The 25,428-nt window shown below is 32.2% G+C and overlaps 3 protein-coding genes across 3 annotated transcripts; 1 reads left to right on the forward strand and 2 right to left on the reverse strand.

Annotated features, from left to right (window-relative positions):
- Positions 1–1,685: 1,685 nt before the first annotated feature.
- Positions 1,686–4,583, forward strand: LOC123204153 (probable disease resistance protein At4g27220). The gene has a single exon (XM_044620738.1). The coding sequence runs from the start codon at positions 1,686–1,688 to the stop codon at positions 4,581–4,583; it is 2,898 nt and encodes a 965-aa protein (XP_044476673.1).
- Positions 4,584–6,154: 1,571 nt separating this feature from the next.
- Positions 6,155–7,780, reverse strand: LOC123209741 (uncharacterized protein At4g13230-like). The gene is made up of 3 exons (XM_044627877.1): positions 7,614–7,780; positions 7,186–7,311; positions 6,155–6,483 (listed from the first exon to the last, which is right to left on the reverse strand). Exons 1-3 carry the CDS (start codon positions 7,722–7,724, stop codon positions 6,268–6,270), a joined length of 453 nt encoding a protein of 150 aa, XP_044483812.1. The 5' UTR covers positions 7,725–7,780; the 3' UTR covers positions 6,155–6,267.
- A 7,178-nt stretch (positions 7,781–14,958) lies between these two features.
- On the reverse strand, positions 14,959–24,804 carry LOC123209530 (vesicle-fusing ATPase-like). Its single transcript, XM_044627608.1, has 21 exons — positions 24,473–24,804; positions 22,838–22,933; positions 22,654–22,735; positions 22,517–22,567; positions 22,022–22,192; positions 21,751–21,905; positions 21,560–21,668; positions 21,088–21,187; positions 20,959–21,014; positions 19,902–19,967; positions 19,674–19,756; positions 19,188–19,321; positions 18,866–19,076; positions 18,286–18,417; positions 18,150–18,210; positions 17,984–18,043; positions 17,705–17,763; positions 17,524–17,611; positions 17,316–17,438; positions 16,299–16,364; positions 14,959–15,425 (listed from the first exon to the last, which is right to left on the reverse strand). Exons 1-21 carry the CDS (start codon positions 24,655–24,657, stop codon positions 15,282–15,284), a joined length of 2,232 nt encoding a protein of 743 aa, XP_044483543.1. The 5' UTR covers positions 24,658–24,804; the 3' UTR covers positions 14,959–15,281.
- Positions 24,805–25,428: the final 624 nt, after the last annotated feature.

A 25,428-nucleotide genomic window follows, 5' to 3' on the forward strand; every position in this document is an offset into this window, starting at 1 on the left:
TTAACATTATTTGATTATATGATAATACATCATCTAATTATATGATAACACATTATCTGAGTACTAAAAAATATGTGCGCATATCTTTATTGGTATATAAAAACATACAACTTTAGTCAACTAACTAATCTCAAGTTGTTAGATTTGATTTTTGTTAGACCACTCAAAGTATACATTAGGAAAAGGAAGAGAGCACAATAGAAGAGAAAGCAACCAAAAGGCAAAATGGTTACAACAAGAGACCACGTGGTAGGAGAAGAGGAAATCAACAAAGAAGTGATGATCGAGAATGCCTTTTAAGAGGAAATGAGAGGAGTGTGGTTTTTTAGGGAATTGAGAAGTACATTTTGTATTGAGGAGCTAACAACGCCTCGAATAACCAACAAAACTGAGTGATTGTGTTCAACACTTAATCATACAAGGATATTGAGTTATGTCCATTATGTCATGTCATAATGTTTGCATCCATTAGTACATATAATATCACTCAAACTTGAATGTGATACCATACATTTAGAGATTATTAGTCATTATTATTCTTATTTTATTTTATTTTATTTTATTTTACAATTCATGTCTTAAACCTATTGCAGCAGTCTCCATATTCTAGTAAATTGGACCTTATAGATTTTGCAATTGTGTAATGGATTTTGACACTTGTTTGCTAGGAATTCTGTCAAACACAATTTTCAAGTTTAATCTTGTCAATATTTGTGTTTTATATTAAATTTCAAGAGAAATAAAGTTCGTATTTACTTAAAATCCGGAATTAGTGAAATGCAATTACAATATCTATAGAAAAAACCTAGGCCAACAAAACTTAAAAACAAAGTGTATCAGATGTTACGTCAATCTATTAGAATTTTGGCGTATGATATTAATTATAAGAAGTTGAGCCTCAAATTTGAGAGCATAGGTAGAGAATGGAATCTTTTCTTAATTATATACTTTGCTTTATCATATTATTCATTTTGATCTCTTTCTTTTATCATGCATTCTTTGCTTTTCATGTTTCTTGTGTTTGTGCCTTTGCAAGATATGTAAAAGAAAAGCTTGATCTTGTAACCAAGCAAGATATCCATTTGTTATAATTAAAGTTTCCTTTAATATAAAATTAATTTTTTCAACATTTAGTAGAATTATATCTATTAACAAGGAGTACAAACACAGTTACAAATGTTTGTAACTGTATTTGTTCCCATTGTTGGTGCATAAAATATTATTGATTTTCCTTTAAATTGTTTAAATTGTAAATTTATACTTTAATTTTTCCTTGGCATCTCTAACTGAATGGGTGAAAACAGAGTACATATTGATTTTCTTTGTATGAAAATCCAGACATTAACAGCATGCATCAATAAACTTCTAACATTGTTGATCAATTTTTATGTAAATTTGTTTTCTCTGATACATTCTTCATTTTCAGTATAGATTTTGATTTCCTCTTCCTGAAGACAAGAATATTTCTGCATATTTTTTTACATCGAAAATATTTTTGCATTGATTTAAAGATGGAACCAGGCAGCCTTGAGATCAGAGGCAAAGGATAGAATCATTGATATTATATTCAACGTCACTTCTCTTTGGTTTATATATTACTTCTTTTTCTGTTCTTTTTTTTTTTTAATTTTCCACATATCATTTGAAACACAACTCTGTCCTTATACACCCAAGAAAAAAAAGCCATGGAAATTGTCACTTCTGTTTGTGGGAAAGTAGCTGAGAAGGTAGCTGACGGTGTGTTCGCAGCTGCTGGTGATCAACTTGGTTATTTGTTTCACTACAATGACAACATTCAAAAATTGAAAAAGCAAGTTGAGAAGCTGAGGGATAGCAGAGACATGGTGCAAAAGAAAATCGAGTCTGCTAAAAGAAATGGAGAGATCATCTTTGATATTGTTCAAAAGTGGTTACCTGAAGTAGATGATGTTTCTGCAAAAGCTGAAAAGTTTTTGGAAGATGAAGGAAAAGCCAACAAATGGTGCCTCAATGGGTGGTGCATTAATCTCGGACAACGTTTTCGATTTAGTAAGGAGGCAAAAAAGCATACTCTAACGATTTTTGATCAACTTCAAGAATTAGGAAAGTTTGAGAGTGTGTCTTATCCTGCTCCTCCATCTGGAATTATATTGTCATCTCAGATAATTAATTCTGGCATATTCAAATCTAGAAATTCGCTTAAGAAGGACATTATGAAGGCCTTAATTGATGCTAACAATATCAGCATAATTGGAATATGTGGGATGGGGGGCATCGGTAAAACCACACTAGTTAAAGAAATTGGCCACCATGTAAAAGGAGCCAAGGAGTATGATGTTGTAGCGATGGCTGTTGTCTCTCAAAACCCCAGTATTATGAAGATTCAAGGTGAAATTGCTGACATGTTGGGTTTAAAATCTCTTCCGATTCATTCTGAATTGGCAAGAGCAGGTTCGTTGTGGGAGAGAATCAAGCAAGGGAAGCGGGTCCTTATAATATTAGACGATGTTTGGGAGATAATTAAATTGAGTGAGATCGGCATTCCTTTTGGGAATGACCATAGAGGCTGTAAAATTTTAATCACCTCTCGAAACAAAGATGTATGTATTGGAATGGACTGCCAACAGATATATAATGTTGAAACTTTATCTAAACAAGAATCTTGGGAACTTTTTAGCAAGATTGCAGGCTCAATTGTTGAAAATTCTGATATAAATCAAATTGCAAGAGAGGTAACTATTAGTTGTGGGGGACTGCCACTTGCAATTGTGACAACAGCAGGTGCTTTAAAAGGGAAGAGCATCCATGGGTGGAAACGCGCAGCACGGCGACTTGAATCGTCTACCCCAGAAATGGAGAAAAAAGTTTTTTCATCTTTGAAACTAAGCCTCGATTACTTAGAAGAAGAGACAAAATCACTTTTTTTGTCTTGTGGCTTATTTCCAGAGGATTACGAAATTCCTATTGAAGATTTGGTAAGATATTGGATAGGTTTGAAGTGGTTTGGAGATATTGATGAGACAATTGAGGATGTCAGAAACAAAGTTTATGATATTGTAAGTACCCTAACCTCTTCTTTTCTCTTGATTGAAGGATATGAAGGGCATGTACAAATGCATGATATTGTCCGTGATTTTGCAATAACTATAGCTCCTGAATACAACCATAAATTCATGGTAAATGCTGGAATTGGTCTAAAGGAGTGGCCACGTAGGGATACATTTAAAGATTTTACATGTATCTCATTGATGGCAAATTATATTGAGGAGCTACCTAATGGGTTGGAATGCCCAAATTTGCAAGCTTTGTTGCTGCAAAAAAATCAAATTTCAGTTGTCCCTAGTAGCTTCTTTGAGAAAATGACAAATCTCAAAGTTTTAAACTTGGGACAAATATACATCGAGGCATTGCCTGATTCACTTTTATTTCTCACAAATCTTAGAACATTAGAAGTTAGTGCTTCCAAAGTGGTTGATCTATCAATAATTGGAAGGCTAAGTAAACTTGAGATTCTTTCCATTTCTGATTCTATACTTGTTAAGGAGATCCCTTCATCCTTTAGTCAATTAACTAATCTCATGTTGTTAGATTTGACTAATACTAATTTAGAACTAATACCTTATGGCATTATATCTTCCCTTCAAAAGTTAGAGGAATTGCATATCAATGGAAATTGGAACCTTGTTGAATTATGTAATGGAGAAACTCCTACTCAATGTTTTTGTAAATTGAGAGTTTTGAAAGTTTCTTGGTGCAGAGACTTGTTAAATATTGCTCCAAGTCATTTGTTACAGGGGCTCCAAAATCTTCAAACTCTTGAAGTCAATTGGTGTAAATCATTGGTGTATATATTTGATTGTGAAAAGATTAAGATTACAAAAGGAGAAACCAAGTTACTCTCGTCATTAGAGTATTTGAATTTGAGTGACTTATTTGAGATGTCACATATGTGGAAGGGAGACCATCAATCTATAAGCCTTCATAACTTGAAGAGCATAAAACTGTTTCATTGCTCAAAGTTAATAAAACTATTTTCACCAACTCTACTCCAAAGCCTTATTTGTTTGGAAGAACTAGATATAGAGAACTGCTATTATTTAAGGGAGATCTTTGAGAAGAAAGAAGCGGAAGATGTAGAGTTAGATCACACCATAACCTCCCCATGCTTGGGAAACCTGACTTCTATAAATATATATACTTGTGATAGTTTAGAAATCCTCTTCACTCCCTCAATTGCCAAACTCTTGGTGAAGTTGAAAAGCCTAAAGCTATCGTTCTGCTCAAGAATACAAGAAATAATCACAAATGAGAAAGGAGAAAAAGAAAAGTCATCAGAGAGCATTGTGTTTCCTCGTTTGGAGGAATTGAATCTGTTTTATCTACATAGCCTCACTTGTTTTAGCTCTGGGTCATATACTATTGAATTCCCAAAATTGGAAAGATTAAAGATATCTGGCTGTGGAAAAATGAAGACCTTCAGTTTTGGAGAGCAAGTGACACCCAACCTTAAAGAAGTGCGTCTTGATGGTACTAGACGTTGGAATGGCAACGTGAATACCACATTTGAAGAGTACTTCAATGAACAGGTATATACTACTTTATGATGAAACAACTATTTTTTCTAATTCATTTTCTCAAATGTCTCCATTTTCATTCATTCATTTTCAATTAATTGTACATAAACATTATTAATTTGGACAGTTTGATTTGCATTAGATTTTTCTTCATTAGAATAATTATTCATTCTCATTTGTACATAATCATATTCTTTATTCAGTATTATTGTTAGCAGTTATTCATATTATTGTGTATATAGATATACTTGATAATCAAAAACCTACATCTTTTAATTAATCATCCATTCATGCATATTATTTTCAATTATACACAAATATAAATATAAGCCTTTTATACTTCCACATTACTTGTACAATTTCATTTGCATTTCTTTTTTCTTCTTACATTAATTAATTATTCTTTCCCCTTTTTTCCAACACTAATTTATTAAGAAACAGGGGTGGCTCCTCTGCCTTCAGCGCAGGTGAAAATCCCGGGAAATTTATTAATTTATAATTATAATTAAATTCTTAATTATACCCTATTTAGGTTTTCTCTTTCCAGTTTTCAAATCTGTTAACCCTAACAAATTGTTTTGTTTCATTTTCTTAATAATATTATATTATAAATAATCTATCTCATTATATTGAGACAAAAATTAATTCCCATAAACAATGTTATGTAATATTTCACTATGAATCGTAAAATTTTGAGATTTTAGTCTAAAATTGAAAGATGTTCAGGTGCAACCTTTGATGTATGAGCATATGATTGGTATTTTTAAAAAAGAAAATCTCTAATTCAAAATCAATCAATCACATACCGTGATACATCTACATTTGTAACCTTGTTCATACTTGAAGTATTTCCGTTATTAATAAGTTCATTGCTTTTGTAGGAAATGGAACTGGAAGAGCACTTGTTGCCAACTCGTGAATGTGGTATAAATCATGCTTTATTATATTAGTTATTCGATATTATTGACAATTATATATACATATTATTGTTATATATTCATCTTTTATATATTTATTGTTAATTCAATTATGTTAAATTTATTCAGACGACAAAGAAGAAGAAGAAGAAGAAGAAGAAGAAGAATAGGCTACTTGTTAGGATGTCAATACATATTTTACATCTGTACAATGGTGTGTTCACATGTTTTATGTTTATTCTTTCTAATTCATGCATCATCATCATCTTCCTTTTTTTATTGTATTTAGTTTTATTTAATTGAGAGGTAAGGCTCATTATGTCCCCCTCTGTTTAGGTGTAATTTTTTTTTCAATTAATAAAGTTTCCCTCGTACTGTCGAGGTTTGCCAAAAAAATTTCCATTATAAGTTTTTATTTGTGATGTAATTTAAATTTATATATTGGATGCACAAATAAGAATAATTTGATTCAGATCTAGCTCAACAAGACCCAATTTGAGATCGACGAGTTGAAATTCAAAATCGATTTAAAAATAATTTAACTTTAAATTTGATCTCAATTATCTCGAATTTGACTTATTCAATTTGAACTCAAACAATGCAAATCATATGTAGTCATATACATGAGACTCTAACCTAACCATTAGAAAGATAACTACAGTATTCATTTGAGACATCCACCCTACAAAATAACTCTAGTATGAATAAGTTCTTAAGAAATATTCATACACGTAATTTTATTCATAGATGCATATAAGAGTGAATCTTATAATGAGATAGAATAGAAACAATAAAAATTAGTTCTTGGTGTTCATTTTTTTCTTCAAATCCTCAGCATTTTGATTGAAGGCTTCCTTGGAAGCTTCAGCATTGCCCATCACTGATTCTTGAGCTTTCTGAGCAGTATCCTTAGCTGATCTCCATGCTCCTTGCATTGTTTGTTTTGCCTTCTCAGAGATTTCTTGTGCTGTCTCAGCCACCTTTCCAGCCATATCCTTTGCATTTTGATTCATCTACACACAATTTTCACAAAATACATGCTCACGAATATTGGGAAAATTCAATTCAAGGTTCATTGAGTTCGATGCATTTAGTCTTTTGTTCATCACCGATAGGCTTTTGTGCATTTTCAGAATACATCAATGTTGGCAAGTGCCGAAAATTGAATGCCTCTACATATTGTTGATGTCAAAAATCTCACATCAAAGAGGAGTCTAAAGGCAAAACAACCTTGCCACTTTAAGTGGTATGCTATGTATAGATCAAAGCAACATCTACTATAGTACCATATGTGGGGACAATGTCAGGTGCTCTCACCAAACCACTCGATTAGGAGGCTGTGACATTAGTAGTGGCATTGCCTATAGGGAGTAACATTGTCTATAAGGAGCCAAGTGATCTCCCCAGTTTGTGAAATCAAAAGTGGCATTGCTTATGGGGAGTGGCACTGTCTATGCAGACAATGCCAAGTGATCTCCTTAAGCCTCTTGACTAAGAGGTTATGTTGATGTCGAAGACTAAGGGACTTAGATCAATATAAACTTATTGTCTCTCCCTTGCGATGTCTTTTAAGGACAAAATTGTGAGACCAATGGTTTTCATCATTTTTTATAATACCGTAAGTATTGATCTTAAGAGCCTCTCTACCCTTAGATGTATATACCAACAAAAAGAATTAATAATAATCAAAGAATGAAACTAACAAAATATTATACTTGTTCGGCAGTAGAGGCAGCCTTGTGCTTCATATTTCCACCAGTCTTCATTGCATCATCAGCCCCCTGTTTAACAGCCTGTGCTGTCTTATTCATTGTAGCTTGAGCATCTTGATGTGAACTTGCCTATAACCAAAACATATCATTAACCTTTTTACTTGTTAATTAATACACAAGGTATGGTTGGACTTGAAGCAAACCAAGCCCAAATAAGGGTCAGCTCAAGCACGCATCGAATCTAGAAGTAAAAAAGGAAGAATCGCTAACGAAGTGCGTTTTGGTGCAGTGACACCAGCAAGGCAAGACGGTTCAAGTTAAAATCTCTTTAACTCAAACTCATCTCGTTCAAGTCAAACAACGATCTAAACTTAAGCAGCTCAGATTGAATTCACCCGTAACACTACCATTACTATAAAGTAACTAAATACCTTAATACATCTTGGTACTCCAGCCACAACCAACCTGGGATTCCAAGTGCTCCTTAAAATTGCAACTCTAACATGACCAATCTTTGTGGCAGCTGTGATTGAACTTGCCATTTCTTCTTGTTTGCTTAATTATTTTTTGAACGGATTTTTTTTATTTTTTATTTTTTTGTGATGAAGAGAATAAGAACACCTTTGAACATGATTTAGGTGAATAAATGCAGTTTATAAAGAGGAAAATTTGCACATTACAGTCAATAAGATCCATAATTTCTGAGAATAAATGGTTGTGAACATGGCTTTTTACAGTAAATTAGATCCATTATTCCAGGGTCATTCATTACTAGTTTGAGGATTTTTATTTTTTGATCAGGAGCAAGGCTCGTCGGATCATGTCCTCTTGACCAAAACACAAATTTGTGATCGATAGTTAATAGAGAAGAATGAAAGGAAATACTAGCTATGCAATATTAAATTATATGATACCAATAAAAGATGAGACAAAATAGACCAAGCGAAGAGTTGTGCCGGCCAAGGGGGACTATGACCCACAAAATTGTGGATGATCACGTAAAGACTCGTTTTCAAAATAGGTCATGCTAAGGCTTTAGGTCATGCTAAGGCTTGTGGGCCTTCCCAACACAGCGCGCAATTAGGCACAACACAACTTAGAGGGCTATGAGTTGTGCCTTGGGCTTTAGTGTTAAGGCTAACCCTAGCATGACATGGCTGGCAGCATATCGGACCATGCCAAATTAGGCACAACACGACCGGTTTGTCCCTCCACATCTAAGTAAGGTAAAAGGGTAGACAAATTCTAAGCTATTTATTAATGAAGTTATTATTAACAAGTAATATTATAAGTATAAACAACAAATACTAACAGATACAAGTTAATTAACGTATCATTATGTGATTAGATAATTTAATTGTTGAAGAATAACTAGTTATTATGAAACCCAAAATAAAGTAAATAGCAAAGAAATGCAGAGTACTCAAAATAACAATGCAAGACTTAGGTAGGAAACTCAATAGAAGAAAAACCCCAGATAGACTGTGGAGGAAATTTTGCTTTGAAGAAAGAAGATTATAAGGTAAAGGAGAGAGTATACATCTCTTGATTTGTGGCACCTTTCTTCACAACTTACGAGTTCACTTGCTATTTAAACGTTATTATTTTCAAACAATGTGAAATGCCTATGCATACACATTATCTTTCCTTTACTATGTCAATGTAGAATGTAATACCCTAGGCAATCTCACATCAATAGAATAGAAGAGAGATATTGGGTTTATATAGCATCTTATATTATTAAGACAAAATTAGCTAAATAGTATTTAAACTCTTAAAATGTTAAGAGGTATTTTAAATTATAAAGCTCAAATGCAAAACTATAATAAATTTTGTATCTAAAGTGAACAATATCTAATTTTCAAAGTTACTTTGAAAACATTTTGAGTCTTAAGACCCAAGAGGCGGCAATGGCACAAGACTTGGAGCCTCAAGTTTCAAAATTGGATAAAAGGGTCTTTAACTGCTATAGTACATAAGAGATATATCCTTACCCTATAATAGGGTTGGATTCGAGCCGAACCGAGCCTGGCTCGGAGCCAGCTCGAGCTTGACTCGATTCAAATATAAACGGCTTGAGTTTGGCTCGAGCTCGACTAAGGCAAGCTCGTTTCGGGTTCGCGTTCTACTCGGCTCGGTTCATTTTTCATTATCAAAACGATATCGTTTTTAATATATATTAATCAAAACGACATCGTTTTGTATAAAAAAATTTAATAAAAAAATCTACCGAGTCAATCCGAACTCGATCGAACTGAGCCAAGCCCAGCTCGTTTCAGGCTCGAGCTCGAGCCGAGCCCTACCCTATAATCCGGATCATGACAATTGAATAAGTATTATCACTTATCCAAAATGATATATCAATTCATATCATTAACATATATTTTATTATATAATACATCTATTATAGTATATTAATTTTTAATATACTTTAAAATAAATATTTTAAATATACCTTAAAAAATTAGTCACAACCTGAAATCCCCAATATTCCCCCAAAACCTCGGGACATAAAACCAATAACACAAGAGTAAAAGCGCAAAAAATTGGTTTACAAAGAAGAGGCATACCAGAAAGAGATCAAGAAGAATGTGATGAGGGAGAGGGGAAAGATCAGAGAAAAGGGATAGATGAGCAGGGCTTTATCTATAGTTAAAGAAAGCAAAGATGGCGGGGTTCTCATTCATTTAATTAAAAAAAATTAAACTTAATTAATAATTTATGAAAATGGAAACCAAAGGGGAATGGCGAGAGAGAGTTGGAATGGATCAACGATAAGTCCCGAAAGAAGAGCAGACTGCAACGTTCACTGAGTCTCCCAAACTCAGTGTATTCTTCCTCCGTCTCTCTCAATTCGAAGACCGCCATTTTCATTGCACGTATAATTTTGGAATTTGCCCTTCGACCTCTCAGTCTCGATTATCTTTTTAAGGTGGGTTTATTTCAGATATTAGCAATCTATTTAGAAAAAATCGAAAAATATGAGAAAAATATTATGTTAAATTAAAAATAATAAAAAATATTAAAATATTATTTTTTTAAATATACACACGTATAATTATTTTAAAATAGGTTTATAATATTTATTATATTAATTAAAATTTAAAATATTTAATTTTAAAAATTAATAAATAAGTATAAAATTATAATAAATTTAATATTACTAAAATAATCTTTGCTCATTGAAAATCAAACAACCTCTTATTCTTTCTAGGTAAATTACTCTTTCCCACCAAAGATTTCACAAAAGAAATTGTTACCAACTAAGTTTGAAAAAAAAAAAGTTGTTTTTTTATTTGTCTGTTAAATATGTTAAAACATCTATTAAATTTTAAATTAAATAATATATCATCTCTAAATTTTTTTTAAAATAATATAAAATTAATTATCATTAGTGACATTCATCATTGACAATATTGAGATGCAAGTGATATTAACTCTATTATAATATTTTGTCGTAATATAAATACATTTTAAGGGGGCGTTTGGTTTGAGTTTTTTAAGATTATTTAGTAATCTATCTTTTATTCTCTTATTTGGTTTGTCAATAATAAAATATTACAGTAATCTTCTATTACCAATATTGGCGTGACAGATAATATAAGTGATAATCTGATTACTACCTTCACCTCAAGTATTTAAAGATTACCGAGATAATATTGATTTTATTATAATTATATTATTATTTATTAATTTTTTGAGACAAAAATAAATTTATTTTTAATTAATATGATAAATAATATAAAACAATTTAAAAATAATTATATTCAAGGGCATTTAAGTAAAATAATTTACTAGTTATCTTTTATTACCTTTAACCAAACACAATAATTATTTATACCTATCAAATTTTATCAAACATAGTAATCATTTATATCCAGTAATCTTCTAAATAATTTATCTTCAAAGTAATTTTTCTATTTTGGTAATAAATCATTACCCAAATCAAACGCCCCCTAATAGTTAAAATTAATGATTAATTTTGAAAAATAATAAAAAAATTAAGTTTTCTTAAATTTAAAATGTTAAAATTATCGTTTCATCAAACCTTTTATTTTCTTTTATTTTGGCCAAATGTAGTTCCTACTCAAAGTTTAGTTAATGATCGATCTCCACTTTTAAATTTAAATAGTTCAATTTCGCCACCATCTATTTTTTTTTTTTTTAAAGTAAATTTTGATATGTAAAACAAGTAAAAATGGTATTTTAACAGAATTAAAAAAAATTAAAATGTATATTTTTTTTTCTTATACACAATATTTACACATTTATCCTTTTTTTTTTTTTGTTTTCTCATTCTCCTCTCCTGCCACTATCAACTCCTCATTTTCTCTCATTTATTTATTTTATAAATTTGAGCTTTCACTTTTTATTTTTTTCTCATGTTCATTTTTCATTACTGTCTATTCCTTCTACTTCTACCACTCATTATTCTTTTGGGAAAAATAGCAAGAAACAATAGTAAGAAAATGAGAAATTAGAAAATGATAATAAAAAATTATACATATTAAATATCTTGAATTTTTTCTTAGTTTTTGTGTTAGAGATAGATAATGGGTGAAAATTAATAAATTTTAAATTTAAAGGGTTAAATATCATTTTACTAAAATTGTGTGGGAAATCTTATTTAACCTTTTATGTTCAACACAATTTGGTGCAAAATTTTTGTGGTGTTTTAATCAAATTAGCTGATTTTCACTCCACATTTGTCACTCAGTGGGACTTGATTTGAGCAAAGTGATGTTTGAACATATATTAGTTCAGGTTCGATTAAAATCTATTTTACTAAGTTCAAATCGAATTTAAATTAATTAAAAATATTATTGAAAGGTCATTGGTATGATGTATTATTTGTAGGATGAATAATGATGTCAACAAAATGAATAATATCACAAATAAAATAAATAATATTATCGTAAGAGAATTTAAATCAAATTTAAATTAAACTTCAAAATTAAAACTTTAGTTTGAATCGAACTCACAACTAGATTTAAATCGAACTGAGCTCGAGCTCAGCTCAGTTTGTATAAAGTAGAGCTCGAATTCGAGTTCGAGCTCATCAAGCTCGTGAAAGGTAGGCTCAAACTCGATTCGATTTGTTTTGAGTTTGAGTTTTTATCTATTTCTTTATTAAAACGATGTCATTTTAATGTATATTAGGCAAAACGATATCGCTTTATATCAAAATTTTTAATTGACAAATTTGGGGAGTAGCTTGAACTCGAACTTGAACGAGTTTGTATAAGATTGACTCATTTTAAGCTCGTTTGAATCAAACTCAAACTCAAGCTTAAATAGATTCAGTTTGAATTTAGCCCTAATCGAACTAAACACCACTTCAAAATAAGCTACCATGGTCCAGGACATAAATGTCTCTAAATAAAATTTATGTTGATTTGACTATATACTCCCTCCCATTGTACGTGAATCCCAGAAGTAAAAAGAACTACATTGTTCCTCTATTCCCTCACGATTGACTTGATTGGTGAAACATGTGTAGAGTTTTATATAATAAATTAGAAAAAAGCAAAACACATCAAATATGATACACAAATTCTTACATAAATGTATTGAATGTGCTCTGGGAAATTTATTGTCCTTCTTTGTAAGCTCTCAAGGGCTTCTTAAACATGCTTTCAAATGTCAGCTTCTTTCTTTCAGATCTTGCTATTTTATGTTGATTTCTTCCAATGCTTTGTTTTCGTTTTTTCCATTTGTTAAAGAAATGCCATTTCTTGGAAACTTGTAGGATCCAAACTGAGCATGCTATGGACCAAAGCAAGTGGAGGTTGCCCATGAATGAATGGCAATCCAAACGCTTCTCATCGCTGATGATCTTTTCAGGTTAGTGTATTGTGAAACTACTGGGACTGTAATTCAAAGTGCTATAGTTTATAATCAGTGCTGATGATATCTTGCATCGTAGTTAACAAATAATCTCAAGGGTTTAAAAATTGATGAAACATTAGAATTTTCAAAAAAAAAGTTAGAGTTTGAGTCTCTTAAAAACTTGAATTCGAACCTTCATCATAATTGTAAAAGTGAAACCTTAACTTACCGTGGTTGTGGGTTCATCTAATACCTTCAAAATAATAAAATTTTTTACCATGTTATCACTGTGGTTGTGTCTGTACTCATTGTTAGTGCATATTCCTTTACAATGCCTCGTAATCCCTAACAATTTTCGGTTCGGAACTAAAGTAAACATGAAAGAAAGGTCAAGGTTTCTTGGGTTAAACATGTAATACACTTTTTTTTTAGTAGAATTTTTTTTCTTGTGAAAGTCATTCCTAATACGTTTTTTTTCCTTCGAGTACAGAGCTGTGACAATTGACTGGCATTGCAGCAATTCTCAGGTTCCCTCTACCAGATTTGGAAGACATTGAGATGTAATGAACATGGCTTCGGTATAGGTTTCTCATTATTATTATTATTATTTTGCTATATTAGCTTGTGCGCTGTATTTGATTTATTCATGTACTTTTAGTATTGAATTTAATTCAATTTAAGACAGGATTCTGTATATATTTTACATTTGTAACATTAGGATTAGTGGAATAAAATATTATTTACAATAGGCCCAAAGACATATTCTCACCCAATGTTTGATGTAAGCCCAACCTCCTCATTTGCTAACTATTCAAAATTCAAATTTCTATTAATGATTGTTAAAAATAATATAAATAATTAACTCTAAAAGTAAAATCATCATTTAATTAGTAATATATTAAAAATAATAAAACATTATCTATTTCTCCTCCAGATTTAGAAAACTAATAATTTCTTTTAAAATTAAACTTTAAAATCTTACATTTTCCCTTATAAGACGTTTCCCTCCCCTTTCCCAGCACCGAAATTGGTGGCTTTGCTCTTTATTCCCTTTTTTGACGCATCTTTGACATATTCCCTCCTCAATGAATTGTCTTCGTCCTTAGGCGAAGATCAATCGTATTTGTCCTCAGACAAAGATGAATCGTTTTCCTCCAATGACGAAGACAAGTCACTAAGGGGAGGAACATGCCAAAGATGCACTAAAAAAGAGGGATGGAAAACGAAGCCGCCAATTCCAACGTCAAGAAAGGGGAAAAAGAAACCTTAAAAATGAAAATGTAATATTTTAAGTATTAGTTTTCTAAATTTATAGTAAAAATGAATAATATTTTATTATTTTTAATATATAACCAGTTAAATAACTATTTAACCCATATAATTAACTATTTTTGTTAATTTTAATAATCTATGATAAAAATTTGAATTTTTGATAGTTAATGAGTAAAAGATTAAGCTTGCATCAATCCTTAAATGGGAAATAGTCATTTGGCCTTTACAATAATAAGATAGAAAATAATACAAATAAATTGAAGAAATTTATATAATCTCATATAATAATATCTTATTAAGTAATTAAGAAATCAGGAAAAAAAAAATTCACAATTTTTATTATTATTTAAACACAATTGCTCTTATCAATTGATAAAGCGTGCGTTCACTATAAATTATTTCATTCATATTTTATATGTAAGATTATATTTAATGATTAATTATATAAAATTATTTTAAATATTATTTTTAATACTTATTTAAATAATTCACTGATTTGACTGTCATTCAATTAGGTGACTGTCCATTGAACCAGATCAATCCCTTCAACAAGTTAACATCTGACTCAAATTAGACAACATTGATTCAAATAACTCTTATCCTAATTTTTGTTCTCATTTGGGATGTATAGCATCACTCTACATCCGTCAAGAATGACCATATAATTTTCCAAGATAACGACACAAAAAAGGTTTCTTCTATTCTCTATTAAATAACTTTCTAAAAAATATGTTCATAATTTGTAAAAATTACGAGTCTGAAATCTAAAATTTAATGCCTCAAAGCCAGAGGAAATCAAACGTAACCCCCAGAAATAAAAAGAAATGAAAATGAATATAAGAAGATAGATCAAAACGAGCAACAAGGAATTGAAGAACACCCAGTAACCATTTTGAAAACCATGACACCAAAACTAGTTGCTAACTATACATAGTGGAACACCCGTTTCAGAATTTGAGTGATTTGGAAAATTAAGATTGAAAGTTTAAGCATCGAAACTAGTATCGTACCATATCCTGATGGCAATCGTAGAAGTGTGAGATGTTAATTTTTTCTTTGCCGGAGTAGATTGCCTCTGCTGATCCACCTTGCTCTCCTTGAGCCGCCATCTCAATCAACATATACAGTTTCTTGATAGGTATCTAAGAAGAAAAACCCAAAAAAACAAAAATTAGTTCTTGTATCTCTAGTTACCAGCAAGAATAATATAATGCCAAGAAGTAACTAAGTTTATACAAAAAAAAAAAAAAGGTTTGGAATTGTTGATGCAGTTTCTACAGTATCTTGGGACCAATGATTTAATTGGACCGATCCAATTAGGAAACGAAGGCAAGCCATTTGGATTAGGGTGAATTGTGATTGAACTGTTGGAACCATTCAGTTTATGATTTGACTGACGACTTAGCCCCAGTGGTCAAACCCAAATGCTGCCGTCAGAGATGAACCACCAGACCAAAATATGTTTGGTTTTTTTATTTATTAAAGCTATTTTTTGTATTTTATAAAGAAAATCTAAAATTTTGCTATTATTGAGACTTAAATCCTGCATATGACATAAGGCCTAGTTTATTTTTATGTAAATGTAATTCCGACTTTATATTTAACAATTAATCATGCAAAATTATTTTGAATATTTATTTAAACATGTCACTAGTCTGATCACCGAACAAACTGAACCAGCCTCTTCACCGGGTCAATGTCTACTCAGACTATGAAAACATCGCTTGATATACCAAGCTAACTTTAGAAACCAAGGTACAATTCCAGGAAAAAATTGATTAATTCCCGGGCAAAGTCAATGAGGCCACATATTGAAAGACCAAGAACTATACATCCCCTTCCCCACCATTTTCTTTACCAAAAACAAGAATGGTATGCATAGACTCAGAGTTCACTGATTTAGGAAGTCGTTGGTTAATTGCAAGCTCAGTTAGTGAAAAAACTGTTTTAAGACCTCAATGACACAGAAAATAGCTGTAAAAGGCAAGCCAGGAGATAAATATATAAAAACTCACATCATTCAGGGCTTCTGCAGCTGCATCAATATCTTCTTCAGCAAAAACGTTGAGTTGTTTTAACACCTGGAGAGAACGAGAGCAGATTAATTGCAAATTCAATGACAGACTCAAAATAATTTTCTTTCTAAGATCATAATGGCTGCTCTATGAATCAAGATATCCTCTCAGAATTCATACAAACTTGTTGACAACAAAAAGCACTTGGAAAAGAAAATCTCTTTCGCTAGCCAAATGGGTATCATTGCCCTTACTGATAAACAAATTAAACAGACTTATAATCGATAAAAGATGAAATGACTAAAAGAATACTATCCATGCAAGGCCTTCTCTGATAAAAGATGCACAAAAAATACAAGATTTCCATATGTTCTTTTTCTAAGAAAAAAAATACCAGATCTCCTAAATCTAGGCAGGCCATCAGTGACTGTGAATACTCACAGTAAAAAATGTGCCAAAACTCAGACTTGTGTCAACGGTTCCTTTTATAAATTTTCAACTATGCATGACTTTTCAGCTAGTATAAATTTCACCATGTCAGAAACGACTGCACTAAGTTTGAATTTCACAGCTTGCATACGTAGTCATTACAAACATGCAGTGGTTGACAAAACATAGAAGTTCCTTTCGAGGAACACATTCCAAATTTTAGAGTTTACCATAGCAAAAGCACATAACAAACCCAGTTTGCTAGTGAAAGAATAAGATTCATAATATATATCATAGCATTCATAAGCCAGGCCTCAACCGTATCGACAACAGTATGAAAAGTGACAGCTGGATGGGCCTAAATTAAGGCCAGAGGCTGACTCTTAGTGAAAGGATTACACATTAAGCAACTTAAATAAGTTACAGAAACCAATATACCAAATACTAAGAAAGTGCTTTGTGATTTTCCATGTTAAAAAATTACTAGCATCAATGGAGTAAGGGATTCAGACTGGCAAAGGAAACGAACTAAGAGACCATGATAAAAAGATTACCCAAAAGAAGATAAGTAACAACAGCAATTATTACCTTCTTTGCATCAGCTGTTCGCAAAGTAGGAACATTGTAAGTGACAGAGAAGGCATCACAAAGGCCAACTGAATCTAAGAAGCTGAATTCACTTGTTGTCCCTATCACCAATAGTTTTTTACCCTGAAAACAAAGTTCATACATAATTTAGCTTGGCTTAAATGATAATACAACATGTATGCAAAAAAGACGAAGACTGAATAGAAACCTTTGGGGGAAGCCGTTTGAGGAGGACCAACATCGTTTGAGAAATTATATTTGAAAAACGAGGTCCGATTGCAACATACTCTAGTAACCTGCAAATAATAAAACACAGGGTATATTTATATGTAAGTATAAAATAAGGGAAAATGCCCAAAGATGACATAACTCAAGATAGCAGGTCATACCTTTCAATGTCATCAAGGATAATTATACTCAAGGGTGACTTGTATGCATCCTCAAAAACCTTTCAGAAAATAAAAAATTTTATGAAACTTTTCCTTTTCTCTAATATAGCAATATGCCAGCAAAAAATGAAAATCAATCTAGCACAGTAATCACCATCTCTTTGAGTGTAGCACAAAATTAACCAAGATAAAAGTAGAAATTATAAAACAAACAAGGAACTTTTCCCTGTTTAAAAAATTGTAATAAAGACAGGCCAAAAAATATTGGCATTCACAAACCTTGACAATTTGTGCACATTTGGTGCTTTCATGAAGACCAATCATTGATTCAGCTGAGATCTACCCAGTTTGAGGGACAAAAACAAAAAAAAAAAAGAAACTAGAATTAGACTGGAAATTCCAGAAGGAAAAGGATCTCATATACGCATATAGAAAGGGAGCTTACTATCTTCACATATGGAAAATCGCTATCAATGCCAACAGTAGCCGCCAGAGCAGTTTTACCACTGTCCATGTAAATTATCATTCAGTATAAGTCGGCTGCAATAAACAAAAGCAACTTAAAATTTGGCCATGCATACCTGCCACTAGGGCCTTCTAAAAGACAAGTGACAAGAGGACTTCCCTTGCTCACTTTAACTTGTTCCACTAGTAGCATAGCCCTCTGATAGATGTGCTTATTGCGATCACCACAGTCCACCATGCCATTAAGTCTAGTATCATGTTACATAGAACAACAATTAACAAGATAGATAGTTAACAGGCCAGTTATTCTGCTGAAATCTCAAACAGAAGAAACTAGATTTAATTTAAAGAGCTATCAAAAAAAATTTGGAAATTCTGCAAGCCAACTTATATTAATCAATCTAATCATTGCAGACAACTCAACAATTAAGCTGGTTGAAGTGGAATTAGAACTTAATAAATTATTAAAGGTAGCTAAGGTAGTCATGAGAGCTAACTTTTATAACATTTAAAACAATATATAGTTGATTTTGTAAAGCAGTTATAAAGAACAGTTAACAATGCATTCATAAAATTTCACATTGAAATTTAACAATTATAGACATCCTTCATTTCAACTCTTGAAAAAATTTTGTTGATTGATCTTTAGAAAGAAAAGGAGAATATTTTCTCTCTGCTTGTAGCTAAAAGCATTACCTACACCGCTCAAGGTCATCAGTGGAGGCCCCAAATGCAGGGACAATTTCGTGAAGTGCATTAAGAAAGTCATCCATGGTAACTTTGATACTCTCTTCGTCCACTGGCTTGGTAAGGTCATCCATACTAATTTGTCTATTCAAAGCATAAGATACAGCGCTTTTCACAACACCCTCAAGCTCTGCACCACTGTAGTTTTTTGTACGAGCAGCTGTACACACAAAAATGATCACAAACATGAATATGTAAAACCATACACAGCCTTCTTTTTTTTTAATCTTTTGCTTTTTAAATGGGAAAAGAATACGACTAATTCACATACCAAGTTCTTGAAGGTTCACATCAGGAGAAAGAAATGAATTCTCTTTCATCTTGTTAGTATGAATCTGAAGAATCTGCAGGCGGCCATTTTCATCTGGAAGGCTAATCTCAATTTGAACCTCCAACCGACCAGGCCTGTAAATTTCAGGAAAAAGAAAAGGGGATTTCAAAGATGTATACTTAAGGAATTTTTAGTGGATAACTGTTACAAACACAAATGCATTTTTTTCCAATTTCTTCAACTAAATCAAACATTGCATACTTGAATCCTATTTATTTCATGCGTTTCCAAAGAGAAATTACAAATCTTTCTCAAAATCACTACCATTGTCACTGTGGCTCTTAAGTTAAAACTATAGCAATTATGGTCAACAGACATTAACTTTTACTTCTAATTGCTAGCTGTCACACATGATTACCATAATATGAGGTAATCTAAAGAGGTAAGAGCCAGTAAAATGCCACAAGAGGCAGAGGAGAGAGCAACCTCAAAAGTGCTTCATCCAGCATATCCTTTCTATTGGTCATTCCAATAAGCAAAACATTATTAAGAGACTCCACACCATCAATCTGAAAAGCAAGTACTCTGTTAGTCATAAAAAACTTAGCCTTTGCAATGAGAGGGAAACACCACAAATGCAAAAGGTGAGCAGCCAACAAAGATTTTTAAATGAATTTTGGAAGATTCAGAAATTATTTAAGCATAGGCAATTACCTTGGTAAGTAGCTGATTGACGATGCTATCATGAACTCCTGTACCATCTCTAGTAGATCCTCTTGACTGAAAAAGAAAAAATAAAAGCATGCATTATGTTAATTCTATATTTAAAAAGCTTCTCATATATATACAAATAATATAAAAGCCAACATTAATGTATAAGCTAAAGGTTTTATACCAGCAATAAGTAGAAATGTAGCTAAAACCATATAGTTAACTCTTCAAAGGTCATCACGAAGAAAGATTAAACTAGAGAATATGTTTCTCAAGAAAAAAAAAAAATACATGCCAATTCATGAAAAAAAACCAGGAACACAATATTCCAGTGGTGATAGAAAAAAAAATTAAGTTGGTCTGTGATAAATATTGGTAAATTAAAAAGGATCCCATTTTTAGCCGAGACTGCAATTATATTTTTATTGAAAAGTGATATTAAAAATTAGTAACAAGTAGATAAAATAATAATTACAATCCATACAAACAAATTTAGCTTCATAAAAATCACCAAATTACATTTTTATGTACAGATAAAATTCCTAACAAAGTTAAATATTGCAAATAACAACAAAGTAAGAAAAGAAAAGATAAATTTGGTCAGGTTAGAAGGATTCCACTGTTACACGCACTAGTAACACAATCCAAGTGACATAAGCACCCTAATTAATTCTTGAACTATATATTAGGGAACAAAGAATTGCAATGTGCAAGAATAGTAAAAACAAAACAATTGCAGCCAAAATAACAATAATAATAATTATGGTAGATCCTAAGTTTAACAGATCTGTGATTGCTTTTATTATCAACAATAATTACTTCTTGAGTATAAAAAACATCCAACAACAAATACTAAATTCAATTGATACCCAGAACAAGTACAAAGATAAGAAAAGATGGTTTGTTAAATCCCAAAGAAAGCAAAACTTAAATGCAATTAATCATCAACTAAAAGAAAAAACCTTTAAGCAGCATCTTTGCTAGAGCTTATAGGAAGACACAGATACTAACTTCCAATCTAATGGACAAGAAAGATAGGTAAAAGTTGCAAATCTCTTACCTTACAAATAGCATCAATTTCATCAAATATTATGACATGCAAATCACTTTGGTCCCCTGAAAAATAAAATGGGAACAATATTAATATCATTTAGAAAGACAAGTCTAGAAGCATGTAAAATTCCCTTACCGCGAGACCTTTGATCATTCTCAGCATCAGCAAAAAGATCCCTAATATTCTTTTCAGTTTCACCAACAAATTTGCTTAGGACTTCAGGACCATTGACAATCTAGTGCATCCGCCGAAAACATGGGAAAGAAAAACAGTCCATCAATAGCAAGAAAAGAATAATCGATACCTAGCCATAACATGAGTAAATAGAATTTTATTTCGGATGTCATACAATCAGTCAACTCCATAAAATCACATATCTTTCATTACAAATGTGCACTTAGGATCTATAGAGAAAGTTTCTCATTAACCTGCTAGTAATCCTAACAAAATAACAATGATAGAACTCAAAGCTTTCACTTATCAGCTAGAATGCAGACAAGAATGAAAACTATTGCCATCAATAACACCAGCTAAGGTGTATAAATCATATAATCAATCACTATCTATTACTTTAATAAATAAAAAAAGAGTCTGTCTGTGTCCAAACCTTTGGCTCCCTTCCATTCAACATTTTTCCAATTTGACGAGCCATAAGAGTTTTCCCAGTACCAGGAGGTCCATAAAGCAGCATACCCTTTACATGCTTAATACCCAATCTGGGACATTGAAAGCTTTTAAATTAGGAACACAAATACATTGATGAACCATGTTCAATAGTTGAAGAATTAAATCTATTACTTGCTAGTCACATGAGGAGGAAAAACACGAGAGGCAAATGCTCTTCGAAAGATATCAGCAAATTCTGCACTTAGGCCACCTATACCCAGTGACTGTAGATTAAACTCCTTCTGCCTGAAAATGTTGCTACTGGCAGCTTCTCGCTGGTTGACAATCTGCATGGTACAACACAAGTAACGAACAAATCAAGCTACACCAAATTGATCAAATCATAACTTAAATGATCAAACATTTACATCAACTAAAATTATGAAAAATACTAACAGACTACCTTTATTCCACTTGCATTAGATGCTTCAAAGACAATGTAAGTGTCATTGGAAATCATCCCTCTTTCAACAGCATTAGATTTTTCTTGACCCTCTACAACTGCTTGATTAACTGTAAATATGTAATTATTTCCATGATATTCGAATATAACTTTCTGCCCCGCCGTCATAACCTGCAAAGAATTCCTTAAAATTATCTAAAAGACTATATCATACAATAGTGTGTCTAGGAGTGCTTTTACCATAGCTGAAAGTGCTTTCAAGAAATCAAATGCAGTGGCTTTATCCAGCAACATCCCAAAAAATGCTGGAAGTAATTTTTTGGGAAAGCACTTAAACAGGTGTCTTTCCAAAAGACAGTATTTGAAAGAAAAGCACTTTGATATTCAGAAATGAAACACTGGTAAATGTCGCATATAAAATTTCACTGCTCAAAATTACTTTCAACAAAAACACTCACAACAGCAACCTAAATGACTATAGAATAAAAATTTTACCTGGTTACCAAATCTCTTTCTGAGTTGATTAGCCAAAAGAACAGCATCAACCTAATAATAAAAAAAATATATTTCAATTGAAAAAAAAAAAGCAAAGAAATGGCAAATAAAATAAAAGAGAGGATTGGTGTGCATACGTTTTCACTTTTAGTACCCTTTTTAACAAATTCCAACTCAAGTGATAGCAAAGCAAGAGTAAAATCATCCGGTGGGATAAATCTATAACCAAAATGCCCAAGAAAGAAAACTCCTATAAAGTTAGAAACTGATAAATATAATAAAATAAAATAAATAATTAAAATAAATAAATAAATAAATAACCTGTTTAGAGATACAGAGTCACCACTGGAAACTCTAGCTTGTCGACGTTGGATTGAGTTCAAGCCAATTTGGCCATTGTTTATGGCCAGATGAGAAGTTATCCCCAGTTAAGATAACAAAGAGAAATATAAACACCCATATGAAATATTAAAATATTGGTGTCATGCTAGTAGCATGCAACCTTAATCATCCATTTAAAAACACTTGAATGATAACACCCCCGGGCATATGCAATATATTTTGTGTTACTAACATGAATAATGTTGGTGCTATTACTATTCATATAATAATTCTGTTATTAATATGAAATCAACCATAATTCGTAACTGCCATTTTTGACACAATGTCATGTAAGTAATATCTTCTGAGAAAGCAGTAATATAATACTAGTCATACAAAATTTTTTAACATACAAAACACTTGATTAGTATATATCACCATTATTGTGTTGTTATCAGCCCGCTAATCTGATCATGTCAATGTCATAACCCTCCCCAAGCGTATGATATTCATTTCGTAACAAAAAAAACCATTCTCACACAATCTAACAACATTAAAGGGTTGCAATATCCTTCTTATAAGAAACATTGGCATATCAAATCAGCAACATTCGACATCAACTGGCAACAAATTCACATGTCATGAGGCTGTTCTTACTCCCAGCAACCTCAATGAAATTTTAACCAACCCAACATATCAACGGCATTATGGTAACATAGTGTAACATCCTAGGTCCAATAACCCGACCCACTGTCAAGATATTGTCCACTTTGGACACACAGTCCATCATGGGTTTGCTAATGGACTTTGCAGCCCAAAACGCGTCTTGACAGTTAAGGAGCTCACAAGCTATTTAACCACTCAAATTCTCCTACCACTAACCAGTGTGAGATACATAGACAGACCTAGCATCTCTCCCGTGCTTTGTCGATGTGGGATTCGCCTAAGGGTATTACATACACCCCCCCTTACGGGACTCAGCGTCCTCGCTGAGGTTTGTCCCACCATCGTTCAAGAGAACATGCGGAGCTGCTCTGATATAATTTGTAACATCCCAGATCCAATAACCCGGCCCACTGTCAAGATATTGTCTACTTTAGACACACAGTTCATCATGGGTTTAACAACCCAAAATATGTCTTAACAGTTAAGGAGCTCACAGGGTATTTAACCACTCAAATTCTCTCACCACTAACCAATGTGGGATACATAGACAGGCCCAGCATCTCTCCCGTGCTTTGTCGATATGGGATTCGCGTAAGGGTATCACACACAGCAATTTCCATGGCAAAAGAACAAACATTTTGTTACAATTCAATTAAACTACAACTATGCACAACAGTAAGACAACACTGCCAGTCTGGTAACATTACAATGCTAGCAATTTCCTACCGAAAAAACATAAACAAAAAGCTCAAGCGATGTTACTGGGGGCATCAAATTACCGGGGCGGGCTGATCCATTACTGCTAGGCACACAAATTGAAATTTCCAGAGAAAGAAAAAGCATAACAAAACAAAGCAACATAATGTACCAACAAAAGCCCTCCAGATTCTAGTAACGTTAACGTATAGACTACGCAGGTTTAACAAAGCAAAGCAAACAGAAAGAATTAGAGAATTTCAAAAAGGATATGCAAGAGAGACAACGAAGCTGTCACCGGCGACGGAGGCAAGGAAGAGATTTGAATTAGGGACACGGAAGCTCTGGAGATCGGAGGCGGAGCAGTAGGCGAAGTTGGTGAGGACGAGATCTGAGGCCGGCGTGTTGACCGCGACCATGGTCATGGTCACAGAGTTTTGCCCATAGCGGCTCGACATTGTTTCCGATTCTGAATCTCCAATCAAGAATTCGAGATGATTTGCAGAGACGATTTGATGGCTGAAAGAAGGGAAAATTTAGTGCCAAAATGATGAGTTTTGAAGTCTTTTACTTCTGCGTTAAGGCTCTGGGTTTTAAGTGAATATTTTAAAATGTTGTGGGCAGGGTTGTTTTAAATCAAACAAACACTAAACAAGACCTAATCGAGTTTGGGTCAAATCAACCTAATCCAGATTGAGCTGGCCATAAAATCACCAGTGAAGGCAGCAGAAAGTAGAGTTAGATTCGAATCGAGTTTTGAGTTCAAGTTATTTGTTAGATTTTTTATTTAAAATTTTTAATACAAAACGACATCATTTTGATCAATATATATTAAAACAATATCGTTTTGATAACGAAAAATGAACAGAGTCAAATTCGAACCGAATTTGAACTGGTTTTAGCCGAGTTAGGTTAAGCTCGAGCTCGAATCGAATCAACTATTTATGAACCAAATTGAACTCAAATTTGACTCAATTCGAATCTAATCCTACTAAAAGACATCAAATAAGGAAAAAAGAGTCTTAGAGGCCAATAAAGAATAAGAAACATCAAATAAGTTTTAAAGTTTTTGAAAATTCAGTATAAAGTTAAGTTTAATTCAAATTTATTATGAGGAAGAAAAAAAAAATTAATAAGTTAGAGTTTTATCTATAAATAAATAAATAAAATTTTAAAAATAAAAAAGTGGAAGGTGGAGAGATACTTTTGGGTTAGACATGGTCCTTTGG

This window comes from Mangifera indica, chromosome 2, assembly GCF_011075055.1.
Source record: "Mangifera indica cultivar Alphonso chromosome 2, CATAS_Mindica_2.1, whole genome shotgun sequence".
NCBI lineage: Eukaryota > Viridiplantae > Streptophyta > Magnoliopsida > Sapindales > Anacardiaceae > Mangifera > Mangifera indica.

What these genes read in the sequence shown, in the direction of transcription:
- LOC123204153 (XM_044620738.1), top strand. Translation starts at nt 1,686, where the DNA reads ATGGAAATTGTCACTTCTGTTTGTGGGAAAGTAGCTGAGAAGGTAGCT.
- LOC123209741 (XM_044627877.1), bottom strand. Translation starts at nt 7,724, where the DNA reads ATGGCAAGTTCAATCACAGCTGCCACAAAGATTGGTCATGTTAGAGTT. An exon ending in GAGTACCAAGATGTATTAAG is followed by an intron (nt 7,312 to 7,613) that starts GTATTTAGTTAC and finishes TTTTGGTTATAG; the next exon opens with GCAAGTTCACATCAAGATGC. An exon ending in CTGCCTCTACTGCCGAACAA is followed by an intron (nt 6,484 to 7,185) that starts GTATAATATTTT and finishes AATTGTGTGTAG; the next exon opens with ATGAATCAAAATGCAAAGGA.
- LOC123209530 (XM_044627608.1), bottom strand. Translation starts at nt 24,657, where the DNA reads ATGTCGAGCCGCTATGGGCAAAACTCTGTGACCATGACCATGGTCGCG. An exon ending in AAATTGATGCTATTTGTAAG is followed by an intron (nt 19,968 to 20,958) that starts GTAAGAGATTTG and finishes TTTCTTTTTCAG; the next exon opens with TCAAGAGGATCTACTAGAGA. An exon ending in ATTTTCCATATGTGAAGATA is followed by an intron (nt 18,044 to 18,149) that starts GTAAGCTCCCTT and finishes CAAACTGGGTAG; the next exon opens with ATCTCAGCTGAATCAATGAT.